Source organism: Diabrotica undecimpunctata, chromosome 8 (genome assembly GCF_040954645.1).
Source record: "Diabrotica undecimpunctata isolate CICGRU chromosome 8, icDiaUnde3, whole genome shotgun sequence".
Classification (NCBI taxonomy): Eukaryota; Metazoa; Arthropoda; class Insecta; order Coleoptera; family Chrysomelidae; genus Diabrotica; species Diabrotica undecimpunctata.
The window spans coordinates 116,941,640-116,960,474 of record NC_092810.1 but is presented as its reverse complement, the minus strand read 5'-3'; the positions used below and the strand labels follow the sequence as shown (position 1 = coordinate 116,960,474).

The 18,835-nt window shown below is 33.8% G+C and overlaps 1 protein-coding gene across 1 annotated transcript in view; it reads left to right on the top strand.

Moving 5' to 3' along the window:
* LOC140449077 (uncharacterized) overlaps nucleotides 1–18,835 on the top strand; it is a 134,068-nt gene that overhangs the window by 8,005 nt on the left and 107,228 nt on the right. Inside the window, exons 2-5 of the mRNA XM_072542220.1 lie at nucleotides 3,301–4,166; nucleotides 8,199–8,411; nucleotides 8,642–8,890; nucleotides 16,215–16,370. Of these exons, the coding sequence (XP_072398321.1) occupies nucleotides 3,305–4,166; nucleotides 8,199–8,411; nucleotides 8,642–8,890; nucleotides 16,215–16,370 (1,480 nt within the window). The 5' untranslated portion in view covers nucleotides 3,301–3,304. The remainder of the gene's footprint in view (nucleotides 1–3,300; nucleotides 4,167–8,198; nucleotides 8,412–8,641; nucleotides 8,891–16,214; nucleotides 16,371–18,835) is intronic.

Below are 18,835 nucleotides of genomic sequence, written 5' to 3'. Positions count from 1 at the left end.
CTTTTTTAAGTGGTTTCGTTTCTTCATTCTGTGTATTTTCTTTTCTTCTCTTCTCTTTGTCTGGTAATTCTCTATACTTGTTCTAGTTCGGCGGGTAAGCATTTTTGCATAGGCTTCATTTTTTTTCTGTGTTGCGTCTTTGCATTCATCGTCAAACCAGTGATTTTTTCGGGTACAAGTTTCTGTTCCTATTTCATCTTGTGCTGCTGACTCAATATCTTCCCTTATCCTGTTCCAGAATGAGTCTATATCTCTCTGGTCTTCTTCGCCTAGACTTTGATTCCTTAACCTATTGGTAACATTTTTCCAGTACTGTTTTGCAACAGTTGCATCTCTCAGCTTCTGTACATTCCATTTCTTTCTATTTATTTCTTTTTCTTTGTTGGAGTTTGAAATTCTAGCCCTTAGTGTTGAGATCACTAAACAATGGTCTGAGTCTATGTTTGCGCCTCTATAACTTCTGCAGTTTATTATGTCCGTTCCGTGTCTTGAATCTATTAAGATGTGATCAATCTGACTAGTTGTTCTTAAATCAGGGGAGGTCCAGGTTACCTTGTGTATATTCTTGTGTTCAAAATAGGTGCTAGCGACGGTCATGTTCGGTGCTGCTGCTAAGTTTATCAGTCGTAATCCATTATCGCTACTGATGTTGTGTAGGCTATGCCTTCCTATAGTCGGCATAAAAACATACTCTCGTCCTATTCTTGCATTCATGTCACCTAGCACTATTTTAATGTCATTTCTGGGGCATCTGTAGGCTTGTTCTAGGTCTTCGAAAAACTGTTCTTTAATGTCTTCTAGTTTGTCGTCGGTCGGGGCATGTGCATTAATTAAACTGTAATTAAAGAATTTACCTTTTAAGCGTAAATAGCACATTCTTTGACTGTAGGCTTTAAAATCAATAACTAGGCCTTTTGTTCTTTGGTTTACTATAAATCCCACTCCATCTATGTGTTGGTTTTCATTACAGCTGTAATATATGGAGTGGGTTCTCTTATCGAGAATGCCTGTTCCCGTCCATCGGGAACTAGACATGTTCACTATGTCTAGTAGAGATGCGAGTGCTCCAGCTCGGTACAGGGTTCGGGTGTTCCATATTCCTAATCTTAATTCCATTTTTCGTTTCCAGTGTCGTCGTCGTAAGTTCCGTCCGGCTAATAGTCCTTGAGGTTCCGTAACATATGATTTTTACAGGAAGAGGTTGTTAGCCTCTAGCCTAACCCCCAACCTGGAGGGCCAGGGACTCTGTTGGGTTGCCATGCCAGTCTGTTTTGGTTCACGGGTGGTATTTTATTTCCCACCTACCCGCCAGTCCTAGGACTGGTTAGGGCGTTCCCCTATCCACCACCTGGGGACGCGTCCGATGGGCGACAGACAACATCCACACGGAACATTACGAGATCATCAATATATAATCGGCCTTTAAGTGGTAGTTTTAGATTTCGTAGAACATCATTTATGGCAACTATAAATAGGGTATTACTTATAATAGATCCCTGAGGGATCCCATTTTCTAATTCCACCTTTGACGACAAGTTACCATTTACTCAAATTTGCATGTTCCTTTTATGTAAGAAGTTTTTTGGAAATGCAAGGCAGTGTAATTTAATTTCTAAATCACACAGTATGTTTCATCCATTGGACACGTCTAGGACATGGGAAAAACATTATTTATTTCCTTCATCCTCCACTAAACCAAACTGCACTGTGGGATGCAAGTGGTCTGCGATTAGAAATTTTTATTTTTGACAATTATATTGCAAAAAATAAAATTTTGTATAAAAATTCTTTTTTGTTTAGTAACAAAAAAGAAGAAGATTTATTCACCATTGATAGATGCCTGAAAAAATGTAACAAATACATGGAAAATTAAATCAAAATGTGATATTTTACTGGTTTCATATATAAACTACATAGAAATAATATAATTATAAATTTTGCTTAGATTTTGAATTTCTGACCTTTTGTTTAAATTATGGGATCTAGTCTTTCACCCATTCTAAGTAGCTATGTCATGGATGATGTTATCAGTGATTGTATCAACAATTGCACTTTTTTCATTCCTTTTATTAAAAGATATGTAGATGATTTAGTTTTGGCACTTCCTACTTATTCCACTGGAATAAGCTTGACCGTTCAACTGGGCCCGGACTACCTCCTTCTAATTCTTTAAACTCCTGTTTTGAAATTAATAATTTCAAAATAATACTCATTATTTTGTCTAATTACTTATTTAGTTGTCAAAACAGATACATTATTACCTAAAGAAGTCAAAGTGGTTCAATTTAGAAATTATATAGTAAATAATAAATATTTGAAAACTGATGCACATATTTCTCCCGCGATTTGGGCTTCAAGTACTAATTTTATAAATCGCACTATTAATAGACGTAAATCCTTTCATTTTAATTTCATGAATGTTTTTATTCGCCACATCTCAACATTTTCCATTTCAGAATATTCATCATCAAACTGTAATTCTACGTTAAAAGCAAATTTGTCAGTAAAAAAGTAACAAAAAAAAACAAAAGAAAATATAAGACATAAAAAACGAATTCGGCAATACTGTGACCTCCAAAATATCTTGTTATACATACCTGTATGTACCTTTGCTAAGTTGTGAATTAATTATTTAATAAATAATATTACTCTGGTATACTCCTATTATTCTAATTACACCATAACCGCACTGAATAAAAGACCTCTCGCTCGCTTTATTGTATAGACCCAAGACTTTTCACTACAGGGGGTGGGTGTCCGGTTGTAAGTAGGTAAAAAGCCCAACTTTAGTACAAGATGACGTTTAGATTATTCTTCGTGAATGGATTTTGCTTTTGTAAAGAAAGATATTTTTGAAATAGATATCGCACTGAATATTACCGTTAGGATTTTTGAGGACAGGCCTTAAGAGAAAAGCCTAGAGATTAGGAGCATGCTTAGATCAATTTTTGAGTGCAGCAGATATTTATTTTTTTACGTTTTTTTCTAAATGTTGGATTTTTTTGAAATTTTGATCGATTACTTACCTGACCCTAATGAACATGTATACAAAAATTGTTGTAATAAATTCAGTACTCCTGGGTGTTTTTTGTTCGATGCCATTTTGTGTATATAGAGCATAATATATATTGTTGAAAAAGATGGCTAGCTGACTGTGTGTGTTTCTAATATTAATATATTTAACAAATAGATAATCTGAATACTTGAAAATTTTATTAGTTTTTTTAAAAACAGTTAGGTATATACATATTTAGTTGTATTTAATTTTCTATTTATTAACTAATACAATTTATGTTACAGATAAATGTCTTTCTTGAATTCTTCATGGTTATTCAGCCTTGTAACATTATGTATTGGGATAATATTTCTTGGATACAAATATTTTACTAGAGAATTTAACTACTGGAAAAAACGAGGTGTATATACTTCAAAACCAATTCCGTTTTTTGGCAATCTTTATGATGTTTTAACGTTAAAATTAACCTTATTTGAGTTGATGAAAAAGCTTTCCGATGAGACTGAAGAACCTTATTTTGGCATGTTTCTTTTTGATAAACCAGTTTTGGTAATTAAATCACCGAAGCTAATTAAAGACATTTTGATAAAAGATTTTAACACTTTTTGTGATAGAACCATGGCACATGCTACTCATCATAATCATATATCGAAGTTTATGTTTACGCAAAATCACCAATCCTGGAAATATACAAGGGCAAGGATGTCTTCAGTATTTAGTTCTGCCATGATAAAAACGTTTTTTACAGATTTAGATTTAATAAATAAGAATTTTATTAAATATTTAGAAAATATTTCTGGTCCAGTGGATGCTAAATACATAGCGGGACATTTCGGCACTGAAATGATAGCGCGTTGTATTTTCGCAACTGATCCACGTTGTTTTGACAACGATATATCCAAATTCAGACATTGTGTTCATCGTATATTTCAATTTAGTCTGAGAAACGGATTTATTCAGAGTTTTTATTTCTTAAAACCCAGTTTGGTAAAGTTTTTCAAATTAAACTTTCTTGAAGATTCAGTAATGAAATATTTTGAAGAAACTTTTTTGGAAGCCATGGAATGTAGAAAGGGATACAGTGGTAAACCGGTTAATATGGTTGATATTGTAAATGACTTCGAAAAGACATATAATGGAGATTTTCCTGGTGAGTATAAAATAGCACACCTAGTTCAATAGTGCCACAAGAGCAAAATACAATAACTAATAAGCAAATTAAATAAGCAAACCGTTTTGTAGCAAACGAGTTATGACGTAAATAATAATTTATTTTTAGAATGACTGGTTTCAAAATTACAATTTAGTTAGGAAATTATAAAGTTACTCGCTCGATCTTAAATTTATTCAAAATAAATCGTTTATTGTGTTTTGATAGTTATGGCGATATTGCATTGTGAAGAAAGTCATTTATAAAGCGATACCTATGAGATAAAGCGGCAATATAATGAAAAAGAACTAATCATTACAAATAATATTTTTATTATTGTTATTACAAGTGTTTACAAACATGTTTTTAATAACTATTAACCAAGTCCTTATAAAATTTGTGATGAACAGGTATTATTAAGTTTTTATTGCACAGTTCCAAAAGGATTGCTTGGTTTATGCGGAGATCGAGGGTGGCTTTATATAAGCCTGTTTTAAATTGATTACTGTTTCCAAAGTAGTTGAGCGCCCTTCGTGGATGCTTTAAATGGACCTCTTCAAACTCATCGGCATTATAATCTGTTTTATAGAACCAGCATTGCTTTTGTCAATTTTAATAATTTGTATATCATTTCAGACAGCCTTTTCATCTATTGTATTCCTTGTAAAATTTCCTCTAATGTTTGAACTGAGATCTTTAAAGTCATAAAAGTCTTCTTTTGACATCTCCTTTACATTGTACGGATTTCTCTCTTTTTTTGCAGACCTTATGATGACAGGCCATTGTGCAGGAACATAAGTGTCCAGTTTTAAGTATTTTCTTCTTTTGTCTTACTCCAGTCGTCAGAGACGACAATACCATTGAACCTCTAAAAATCATACGAACAAGCTGAATTTTGCCCAGAATGTTAATAGAAAAAAATATTTCAAATAAAAAATGTAGCCAGTGTAATGTTTCAAATAAAAGGTAATTTTAAACAAAAATGTTTATAAGCATTTTTTTGTGTAGAATGAACCGTTTTCTTAGAAATAACGCTTGAAGCGACCGTCGATTTTGCATGTCAGTTACCGGCGCGAAATCAATGTTCAATAAAATTTGTATCAGCTGGACGGTAAAAATTCGATATTTTTTGACCCAAATGTCCTACCGACAAAAATCAAGATGCGTTTTAAAGCCAAAAAGTGCAGTTTTCGTATGCAGTTTTTGTATCTTAACTTGCTTAAAAAGAAGTCGCCACTCCTATCGATTCCTGGCAAATTACCTAACTTCTGACCTTTAGAATCTGTAGGTCTTCTTCCACAACATCAATCCATCTCCTTCGTCCTCTACTTTTTGTGCCCTCTGATTTTGAAAATGTTAATCTCTTAATCTGACATCCTAGCAATGTGTCCAGCCCATCTAAGTCTCTGCACTTTAACGAATTTCACAATATCAGGATCGGTGTATAACTGATATAGTTCAAAGTTGTATCTTCGACGCCATAGCCCATTTTTTTTACTGCCCCAAAAATCTTTCTAAGAATTTTTCTCTTAAAAATACCAAAAAGTCTTTCATTATTTTAAGATAAGGTCCACATTTCAGCTCCATATATCAAAACCGGTCTTATTAAGGTCTAGTATATATTGAGCTTTACTGCAAGGTTTATATTTTTATTTTTTAAATGTTTCTGGAGACCGTAAACAGTTCTGTTTGTGATTGCTATGCGTCTTTTTATTTCGTCGCTTATCGTGTTTGTTGCGTTTACTAGCAATCCAAGATATGTGAATTCTTTAATTTTTTCTCAAAGGTATGGTTGTTAATTTAAATTCTCTGTTGTTTCGGGGGTTTTAAGAAACAAACATGCAGTTGGTTTTTGCCTTGCATACCACAAGTCCTAATTCACTTGCCGCGTCCGCAAGCCTTGTAAAAAACTGCACCATGTCTCTCATACTTCTGCCCACTATAACTATATCGTCAGCGAATGCGAGAATTTGCGTCGATCTATTAAACATAGTTCCATTCGTTCTAATATTTAATTGTCTGATTGTCTTTTCCAAGGCGATATTAAAGAGAAGACACGCCAGCACATACCCCTGTCTTAGACCATTATTAATTTCAAAGAACTTAGAGTTTTCTCCTTCAATTCTGACGCATGAGTTTACGTTTTGCATTGTTAGCTGGGTCAACTTAACTAACTTAGGTAAGATCCCAAAGTCTATCGTAGCATTATACAATGCAGTTCTTTTAACACTGTCATAGGCTGCTTTAAAGTCAACAAAGAGATGGTGTGTATCTATGTTATATTCTAGTGACGTTTCTAATATCCTTTGTGAAATGTTTAAGTCTTTTAAACAATTAATTTCCGAAGACTTTATACGCAGATGCTAACAGAGTAATGCCTCTATAGTTCTTACACTCCAGTTGATCACCCTTTTTATGCAACGGACATATTATTCCCTTTAGCCACTCTTCTGGTACCAATTCATTCTGTCATATAAATACTATTAGTTTATGGATTGCTGCAAAAAGTTGATCACCACCTTTTTTATACATTTCCGAACAGATTTTATCGATTCCTGGAGCTTATTGTCTTTGAGTTTTAGGATGGCATTTCACAATTCTTCTCTTGTTGGGTCTTCACTGTGTAGTTGATGTTGTAGATTTTGTTGATTGTCTATGTTGTAACCTTCTTCAATATCGTTTATATTTAGATGTTCGCTAAAGTGTTGTGCCCATCTATTAAGAACTGAGTTTTTGTTATGTAAAATTTCATCGTTAGTGTCTTTACAAATTTTTAATCGTGGTTTAAATTCTCGACGGCTATTATTTAAGGATTTGTAGTATTTCCTCGTTTCTTTTTATCGAGTAAACTTTGTATCTCATTGAGAGTGTTCTGTTCGTATTCCCTCTTCTAAAGTCCATGCATTTTCTCTCTTCTAAGACATCTATACTCTTCTTTTTTCTCCGTGTACAATCTGCGTCGATGGTATTTTTATATGCTACGTTGTTTCTATTTGTGTCCATGTCGCACTCATGATCAAACCAATGATTTCTTTTTTCTGACTTGGTTTTGCCCAATATTTCAACCGATTTTTGTAACACAATATCTCGTATATTTTCCCATAGTTGGTTAACGTCTTCTTCTTTTTCTAAGTTTTCTGTCCTTATATTATCTTCTATTTGCTGTCTATATACATTTGCAATGTTGGGATCTTTTAGTTTATTAATGTCGATTTTTTCTTTCCTTTTCCTGATCTCCTTTTTCAAATTGGATATTCTCTCTTTAAATCGTGCTTTAACTAAATAGTGGTCACTGTCTATGTTTGCTCCTCTAAAAGATCTAACATCTAATAAGTTAAAGCAGCGTCTTGGGTCGATGATTATATGATCTATTTGGATAATCGTTTCATTATCAGGAGATTTCCAAGTTCCCTTATGTATATCTTTATGGGAAATTCGTGTCCCAGCTATTACCATGTTCTTAGACATCGCAAAGTTTATGATTCTGAGACCATTATTAGAATCTACGTGTAGGCTCTCTTCTCCGTTGGTGGGCGAAAATATATTCTCTCTTTTGATTTTGGCATTAAAGTTTCCTGCTATTATTTTGATGTTATTTTTGGGGCACTCATCGAACTCTCGGTATAGAGCCTCATAGAACATGCCTTCTTCATCATCCTCTTTTTCTTCTCTTGGAGCATGGATGCTAATAAAGCTAATATTAGCGAACTTCTCTTTAAATATTATTTGACATGTCCTATGATCAACACCTTTGAAATCAATTGAAAAATTCATGTAGAATGTAAACAATTATTTAGCTCTCTGTTTACGTCATAGCTCTTTAGAAAATTTACCACTTTTGTGAAAAATCGTTTTTATATTAGGCAAACTGTTTCCTTAATCTTATACCCTTAAACCCTTAAATAATAAGTTTTATTCTATATTGTATAAAAAATTAGTATCTATTACACTTATCATTCATCCCTTGGGTTAAAAAATTAAAATATATTATTATTATGTAAATAATTTTCTAATGATAATCTTTTTTTTTAGATCGGGACCTACTTATATCTAATGCCATCTTTTTATTAATAGCTGGACCCGAAACAACCAGTTCTATAATTTCTTTTGCCTTATATGAATTAGCTCTACATCCAGATATACAAGAAAGATTAAGAACTGAAATTAAAGACAATTATGAAACCTATAATGGTTTCACTTACGAAGGAATACAGAAAAATAAATATTTAGACATGGTTATAAATGGTAAATAATATAATGTTATACATTCTAGTTTTGAAATGCTTACCTTATACTTAATATACAGTATATACTATAGATAGTAGATACCTGATTAATTTGCTAGTTTCGTTTACACACTTCACGAAAGAAAACCGCAATGAACGATGTTTCGGGTAGAACTGATATGTATTAGTTGTTAAATTTAAGCAAATATAAGGCGACAGTTTTGACATAAGTTAAAATTTTTGTTTTAGAAACTTTAAGAAAATACGGCGTGTTACCATTTATTGATAGACAACCTATTACTGATTATCGCCTAGAGGGTACAGACCTTGTCATTGAAAAGGGGATGACAGTTTACATTCCCTTATTCGCTTTAATGAGGGATCCCAAACATTTTCCCAACCCCGAACAGTTCGATCCTGAAAGATTTGCTAATACTAATTTGAACTCAGATGGTTTGATCTATTTTCCATTTGGAGAAGGACCAAGAGCTTGCTTAGGTAAGTTAGGTATTTCCTCAAGCAATTTTACAGCTCAGCTTTACATGGGTGTTATAAAACGCTAACATGGATCAAAACTACAAAGTAACATGCAAAGTAACTTGGAAAGAAGTTTTGTTTTCTATTGATTTAAATTAAATATTTCGTAGTCTCTCTTCAAATTAAAAACTGAATTTGAATAAGAAGCCAAGTATGTCCCAAAAGCCCAATTTTATTATTTTTCTTTCATACCTATGTATAAATTAAAATCTTTTTATTATGATTTCTTATTCTTCTTTTGGCGCCTTCTTCTTTTTCACGTGCCATATCACAGGTATCCAACGTTGGCGATCACAATTGCAAATGCTTCTCGATCTTCTGCCACATGGAATAATTGTCCTGCATTTGATATCTGAGTTCATTCACGGATGTTTTTTAACGGTACAAGGTCGAATAATCAGACATGTAAACGAAGTGGGAGGGATAACTGTATACGTCGATAGTTGCAATGAATTTGTCAGTATGTCAGTAGTAAATAAATCAGTGCAATACCGTTTGTTTACTGTATTAGGTGAATATGAGCTACGAGAAGGAGCTAAACAGATTAGAAGCTTTATGGCAGGTAATAAATTCACTATATTGTATAAGTGGGAAAAGTATTCTAATATTGTTGTATTATAGGAGATCCTCTCTGATGAAGATGAGCAGGAAATCTTTAAAGATAATTGTTTTTCTGATATATATATATATATATATATATATATATATATATATATATATATATATATATATATATATATATATATATATATATATATATATATATATATATATTCCCGATAGCAGTGATGAATCATCAGACACGAAGAATTTCTACAACAAAACGTCAAAAAGTTGCCACTTCAAAACCTCTAAATTTGTACAGAAATTGATTAGAAATCTAAGACGAGAATGTGGGGGACACATTGATGGAAACAATTGAATAATACAAAATAGTAGTATATATAATAGCAGTAATACAAGAATATACACAAGGTAACCTGAACCTCCCCTGATGGAAGAACAACTAGTCAGATTGATCACATTTTAATAGATTCAAGACACGGAACAGAATAACAAACTGCAGAAGTTATACAGACGCAAACATAGACTCAGACCATTGTTTAGTGATCTCAACACCTACTGGAACAGGATAAAGGAAGATATTGACAGCAGCACAAGATGAAATATGAACAAAAACTTGTACAAGAAAAAATCACTGGTTTGACGATGAATGCACAGACGCAATACAGAAAAAAAATGAAGCCTATGCAAAAATGCTTACCCGCCGAACTAAAACAAGTATAGAGAATTACCAGACAAAGAGAAGAGAAGAAAAGAAAATACACAGAATGAAGAAACGAAACCACTTAAAAAAGGAACTTCAATATATAGAAAACCTCAATAGAGAGAGAGAGAATTCAGAACATTCTATAAGAAAGTTAACATCAACAGAAAAAAATTCAAGGCAAACACAAATCAATGTAGAAGTTTGAATGGCGATCTATTAACAAGAACAGACGTACTAAACCGATGGACGGAATATTTTAACCAGATACTTAATATAGAGGAAGAAGAAGAAAACCCGTAAGACGAAAGCTGTGAGGTAAGCGGAGCAGACGAGAGGGAGGAGGATCCACCAACGATCCTGGAAGTTAAAGACGCTGTAAATAAACTAGCCAGAAACAAATCACCCGGAATAGATAATCTCCCAGCGGAATTATATAAAGAAGGTGGCTACGATATCATAATAGCGCTACAGCAGCTTATAAAAGAAATATGGATACAGAAGTTCCTTCCCAGTGATTGAAATATTGGAATACTTTGCACCATACACAAAAAGGGAGATATCTTTGAATGCTCTAACCATCGAGGAATTACGCTATTAATTGCAGCGTATAAAATATTCTCCAATATGCTATGCCATCGTATGGCACCATTTGCAGAGCGAATAATTGGACAATACCAGGCTGGTTTCAGAGGTGGTAAGTCAAAAATTCATCAGATTTCAACCCTGAGACAAATTCTAGAGAAAACACTGGAATACGGTGTAGACACGTACCACATATTTATAGACTACAAGGCAGCCTACGACTCTGTAAATAGAAGAGAATTGTTTAGAGCAATGATAGACCTAGGAGTATCAAATCAGTTGGTAAGTCTAACCAAACTAACCCTTGAAAAAGTTGAATGCAGAGTACGAATCCAGGGGGAACTCTCTGAACCTTTTAAAACAAATAACGGGTTACGTCAGAGAGACCCACTCTCTGGAAAAGCTCTGGAAAAAGTAATACGTACGTCACAAATCACAACTACCGGTTCAATATATAACAATTCTGTGCAAATCCTAGCATATGCTGATGATATCAATATTGTTGGGAGAACGGAAAACGCAACACGAGAGGCGTACGTAGCACTAAAGGAAGCGGCTACAAAAATGGGTTTAATAATAAACACCAATAGAATGAAATACATGAATATACTTGTTATAGAAAACGACGTCATTGAAGCAGTTAATGAATTTGTATACCTGGAAGCGCTCGTCAATACTGAAAATGACACTACCGCAGAGATAAACCGCAGAATATGCACGGCTAATAGATGCTATTTTGGGCTTAATCGCCTTTTCAAATCTACAGTTATATCAAGAAATACAAAAGTAAAACTCTACAAAACAATAATACGCCCAGTCCTAACATATGGTTCAGAAACCTGGACTTTAACAAAAAGCAATGAGAACATGTTAGGATGTTTTGAAAGAAAAATACTAAGGCGAATCTATGGAGCGATAAATGAAAATGGTGTCTGGAGAAGACGATACAACTTCGAACTCTATAGAATATACCAGGAACCAGATATCGTAAAACACATTAAGATAGGACGTCTGAGGTGGGTAGGCCATGTAATGCGGATGGAGCAAACCGAACCAGCTAGAAAAACGCTCCTTGATAGACCTATTGGTCAAAGAAGAAGAGGAAGACCCAGAACAAGATTCCTAGATAACATAGATTAAGATATGAGAAATATGGAAATACGTGCTTGGCGGAGGAAGGCGATGGATAGGGACTACTGGAAAAAAATTCTTGGGGAGGCTAGGACCCACACAGAGTTGTAAAGCCAAAATGATGATGATGATGATCAGATGAAAGCTTATGCTAGTTCTTTAAGACGAGGCGTAAAGTGGTATAGGAAATTAGTTGTCAAACTTATCATTGGAACATCATTAGTCAATGCTTTTATACTACATCAGCAGGTTACGAATGACAAGATAACTATTACTAGATTTAAGGAAGTTCTCACGTTGGAATTACTTCAAAATACGGAGCATTATCGTCGTAATGAACCTCCTTTGCCGCAGCATGTGTTAGAAGATGTTGGCGAAATGGAAGACGCAGATGTGTTGAATGCTATAAAAATCTGAGTGGAGCTGGTGACCGAACAAAAGCCCAAAAAAATTCGCCATTCAAAAAATTTAGATGCAATATTTGTCAAAAAAGTTATTGCTTATCTTGTTTCTTTGCAGTTTATCAGTGTACTAAATAAATGTCTTTTTTTTTTCGCTTAAACTTATTGTATTTTTTAATATTAATATTCTTCTTTATCTTTGTAGTACAATTCTTAATAAATAAATAATAAAATGTGTGTTTCTTTGCATAAGTTTTTATTTCTATAAATAATAATATGAGTAACAAAGCTGTTTTATTTTTATATTGTTTTACAGCCATGTGAAGCCACATGTTACTCTCAATTATAGAGGCCAAATGTATTTTCTTATTCTTACAGCCATTGTATACATGTTCCATAAGCATTCCACGGCGTTGAATAGCATATGCGGCTTCACACAGCAGTAACGTATCCGCCTGTCCGAGGTGCACGACTGGCTTCACACGGCCAGAAAGTCAAATTTGCTGTGATGCCGCAATGCCATCTCATAACAGCGAAGTTGTTACGGATAAGTTGTAATATTCTATATAGATTTTTTCTCACTATATGTCCCAGATTAACAGTCTTTAGCAATTCTCTATCTTTGTTGACCCTCCTACTTATTATCTTCAGCATCCGTCTATAAATCCACATTTCTAATGCTTCAATTCTGTTCATACTTGATACTTTTAGTGTCCACCATTCTGCTGCATACAAAAGTATAGGCCAAATATAGCGCTTAACCATTCTTGGTCTTAGTTATAAACTGAGATGATTATTGGCAAGAAGTGTCTTCATTTTCACAAACGTGGTTTGAGTAAGTGCTATTCTTTGTTTTATTTCTATGGCTGGATCTAGTTGGTCCGTTATGACAGTTCCCAAATATGTTATTTTGTGAATTTTTTCAACTTGGACTCCATTTAATTAAAGCTCTGCATCTGGATGTGGGTTACGACTAAAGACTAAAATTTTGATTGCGTTTGAGTTTATTTTGGCGCCTATTCGTTTTATTTTATTGAAATGCTTTAAATAGATTAGTTGTTGTTTTGAAAAACCATTTACTTAGGCTTTTTAACCATGACAGTCTTCTCCCAATTTCTCGCTTTCTGAATTCTTTACCTTGGAGGATTATTTATATTAATCAATATTTAGTACAAAAAGAAATTAAAATCCTCCGAAACGAAAAAGCGACAGGAGAAGATGAAATAGCAGCGGAACTAATAAAATATGAATGAAGAGAATTACGTAAAAAAATAAATAAGCTAATACAACAAATATGGACCCAAAACACACTACCAGACGATTAGAATAGAGGTGTTATAGTGCCTATCTATAAAAAAGGAGATCGGGAGTAGTGCGAGAATTACAGAGCAATAATCCTATTAAATACGACATAAAATTCTAGGAAATATACTAAACGTGAGACTTAAATCATGCGCTGAACGAATATAAGGAGAACATCAGAACGGGTTCAGACCGGGAAGATCGAAATTAATTCCATATATACAGTGGAGCAACAACTGGAGCAATTCAAAAATCTAGAACATACAACAGAAAAATGCACGTAATATTCATACATTTCAAGAGTACTTTTGATACAATTAACCGAAAAAAAAAAAAATGATAAAAGAGCTAGAGCATCTTGGAATCCGAAAAATTGAGACATATGCTAACATTGAGTTTAAAGAACACCATAGCAAAGATCAATTTCAACGGAACAACTTCTAAGGAGATCAAAGTAATAGCATATGCAGATGATTTTTTTGATTTATTGCAAGCTGGAATACTTCGGTCACATTATGAGGCACCCTGAAAAATATGATCTTTTACATCTGATCATTCAGGGAAATATCCAAGGTAATCGCGGTCCTGGTAGAAGAAGAACATCATGGCTGAAAAATCTAAGGCAATGGTATGGAAAATCAACTACATCGTTATTTAGAGCTGCTGTCAATAAAGTCACGATAGCGAATATGGTAGCCAACATGATATCCAACGATCGATAACGGTCATGGAACTAGAAGAAGAAGAAAAAGATGATTTATTCATCATAGCAAAGACGAAGAATACACTTATAAGAGCAATTGAAATATTAAATAAAGAAGTAAAATAAATAGGGCTAAAGATAAACCAGCACAAAACAAAATACATGACGATAGGGAAGGACGACAAAAAGGAAAAAACAATAGAAGGTTAACAACCCAGAAATATCTAATAACACAGAACTACAAATTTGAAACTATGTCCACATTTAGCTACTTGTGAGTAGCAATAGGGAAAAACGAAAAAGAGTGAACAGAGGAAAGAATTCTGAAAGCCAAAAAAACGTATGGAATCAGTAGAAATCTGTTGAGCAGTAAGACTCTAAGTAGGAGAACAAAGATGAACCTATATAAGACCTATTGTTATATACATTTACATATTGTTGGAAACAACAATTAACAAGAAAGAATGTAACAATGGAACAATGTAACAAGAGAGGGAGAAAGAAGAATGAAAACAAATGCTGAAATTAAAGAACAATAAAACGGAGAAAATATAGCTAGATACATACAATCTCTTTGCTTAGAATGGATAGGACATATACAGAAACGCACACACTCAGATATGCTGAGAAGATTAACTAAATAGACACCACTATGGCGCAGGTGTAGAGAAAGGCCTAAAATAAGATGGGTGGATGATGTAGAAGATCATATAAGAGCACTGAATGTTAAAGACTGGAAAATTCAGTGCAAGGACAGGAAGAAATGGAAAAAAAAACACGACAGCAGCAAATATACACATCAAGCTATAAATTAATAGAGGAATAATACACCGCACTAAAGAATAGGATTTTAAACGCCGGCGCCGTGGCGTTAGCTATAATCCCTAGGGATTGTAAAGCTTAATGAACGAATATTTAGTGAAGTTTGTCATTATGCTTCCGAGTTATTCCAACTTTCTCTTTTTAATCGTGTCAGCAATTCTTTTTTTTCCAATTTTCGTACTACGCCCTAGTTGGTTATCTTGTCCGTCCTTCAGTGAGTGTCCAGGATTGAACTCCAATTATAGTTTTAAGAATATATAACATCGTAGGAACCCTACTGTGATGTCCACATTAATGTTGTGACATTTAAAGAGTTTGGTCATGTTGCTGAATGCACTCCTATTCTACTTTTATGTCCTGTGGGTAATCTCAGGTTCATTTATAATTGTTCTAAGATAGGTAAACTGTTTTACTCAGCCTACTCGTTTATTCTTGATAAGTAGTTGGATTTTATTTTTGCTGATTTTTTTATTAAACATCTAAGCTGTGTTTATACCACTGAAACCTGGTCACCGGTTGATCAATTCTTCTTTGACTTAACACTTACAACATCGACGTCCAATTTTATTACGTAAAGTCCTACGTGGGCTCACTTAGGGACTCCATTAGGGACTCTTTAGGACTCCATTAGGAAATTTCATCAAAAGCTTGCTACTGCTCTGATGAAAGAAGTCAAATATTATTCAGCCCCAATGGACGAGTAACCCATAAACAACGACGGTCAATTTTAGTACGTAAAGTCATAAGTGGACTCCTTTAGGTACTCTATAAGGGACTCTCTAGGACTGCATTAGGAACTTTCATCAAAAGATTGCTACTGCTCTGATGAAAGAATCAAATATTATCCAGCGCCAACGGCTGATGAGGTAGAGATACCGAAATAACAGTTGTATCGTTCCATTGATTCCGATTCATAGTATTTGGCTTATTTCAGATATATATATATATATATATATATATATGTATATAAATTATATATATATATATATATATATATATATATATATGACATATATAATAGTATTTTATTTGCATTCGTAGTAGGTATATTACTTATGATAATATTATTTTTAGGTAAGCGCTTAGGACACTTAGCTGTTGCTGCATGTTTGTCACATGTTCTATTAAAATTTAATATTGGAAAATGCGAAACTACCCCTGATCCAGTTGAATTTGAACAGAAATCCTTCACCCTACAATCAAAATGCGGACTTATGATAAAATTAACTCGCCTTTCATAATATGTTACAAATATATCTAATTTATATAGAAAATGCATAATTAAATTTATTTCCACACTACTAACCCTGTCGTCGTCTTCAATATATATATATATATATATATATATATATATATATATATATATATACTTCTCCAAGAAATTAACGCACCACTTTAAAATATTAAAATATTTTATTAGCGTTAATAAAAATTTCCATTGTAATCCCTTGTATATGCTATTCGTACACTCTATATTTATTGACTGTGTTTTACCGCTATAGTTTTTTTTTGCAACAAAATAAAAGAAACAAAAAATGTACTAATTCTATAAATATACTAATTTCCAAGTGTTCACGAATTTTATTCGGCTACTGTTTAATTGTTAATTATTGTTAATTGTTTTTTATTATGGAGCGTCAATCACGTAATTTAACCCGAGATTAATGTACCCAAGCATTGATACTGTCGGAAGAAGGTTGGAGTTACCGAAGAATTGGTCATCGGTTTAATGTGTCCCACACATCCGTCTCACGGATATTAGAAAGATTCCTGGAAACAGGGGATCATACTCGCAGACCAGGGCAAGGACGAAACCGGGTAACTACCCCTATTTAAGACCGATTTTTAAGAATTTCTGCTCTTCGACAACGTTCTGTAACACATCAAAGTCTACAAATTCAGCTTCGAGACGTGCATGCTATACAAATTAGTACTGAAACTGTTCGCCAGCGACTTAGGAATACTATTTAACACCTAGGATTGCCGCCCGAGGTCCTCTATTAACCTGCAGAGCATCGAAGGGGGAGACTACATTTTGCCAGAGAACACGTTAATTGGTTAGAGGCTGACTGGAAACGAGTACTATTTACTGATTAATCTCAATTTTGTTTGTACAATAACGACAGAAGTGTTCGTTGACGTTGCGACGACCCAACGAACGATATGCTCAGTGTAACTTCTCACACACCACATTTTTTGGTGGAGGATCTCTTATGATGTCAGGTGGTATTTCTTTGACCGCACGTACGGACCTTGTGGTCATACAAAATGGAACTTGTTACAGCTGAAAGGTACATATTGGAGATTCTGAAGCAACATGTAGTACCATTCGCTCCTTATATCGGTGAAAATTTCTTACAGAATTTCGCACAGATTGTCAGAAATTATCTAAAAGAGATTAACACTATGGAATGGCCATCACATAGTCCGGATTTAAATCCGATTGAAAATCTCTGAGATATCCTTGGTAGGCGATTAAGAGTGACACCGATCCAACCAAACAACTTACAGGAAGTGGGAGAGAGGCTGATCGAGATTTGGAGAAAACTAGATCAAAATGAAATACGGCAATTAATTTTAAGTATGAGCCAACGATCTGAGGCTGTTATACGTGGTAGAGGTGGAAACACCGTTATTAAGACTTTTTTCATATTTTAATTTATTTTTCTTATCATTATTTTTTTAGAATTTTTCGTTTTATTTTTTTTTCTCCTGTACTTCAACATTTTCTGATGATTAGACAAATTGTTATAATTACTAATAAAATGTAGAATAAATTTGGTAAAGTTTTATTTTTTATTCTTGGCCTGTTTACAAATAAACTTGATTTATTGAAGTGGTGCGTTAATTTCTTGGAGAAGTGTATATATATATATAGATATATATATATATATATATATATATATATATATATATATATATATATATATATACATATGTATAAGGCCTTTAGTTAATCGCTTGTATCATTAAATTTAAATAGAACAAAGCGTATGTGCTATGTATATTTTCAGGAGATGCTAGGTATTCCCAGAGATAACGCAGACGAAATTGTCGAAAACCCGCAGAATATAGACTTGCATATTTCTTGCGAGGCCCCTTCCATAACGGAAATAATAGCAGCTATCAAATCTCTGACAAACAACAAGTCACCGGGAATCGATAACATTGCTGCTGAAATACTTAAAGCTAATCCGCATCTAACTGCTGAACTTTTGCTCCCCATAATTCGAGAAGTGTGGGAAACAAACCACATTCCAGCGGGCTGGAAAAAAGGTAACATTATCAAGCTTCCAAAAATAGGCAACCTCACACTGCGCCAAAATTGGAGAGGAATAACCTTGCTTACTGTCATAAATAAAATTTTCACGACCATCATACTGAAAAGAATACCAAACAAGGTTGAGTTTCGAGCTAATCAAGCAGGCTTTAGACCAGAATCCTCCTGCATAGACCACATTAATACTGTGAGGGTAATAATGGAACAATCGGTTGAATGGAACACACTCCTATGAACACTGAACACACTGAACGTGCCTTTGATAGCTTGTCTCACGCTGCTGTATGGAAAATTTTAGAGCTAAGAAATGAAATTATATACTAATGCGAAATGCAGCGTGACACACAATGGGATCAACAGTGACGAATTCGACGTACTTACTGGAGTTAGACAGGGATGCGTGCTTTCTCCGTTT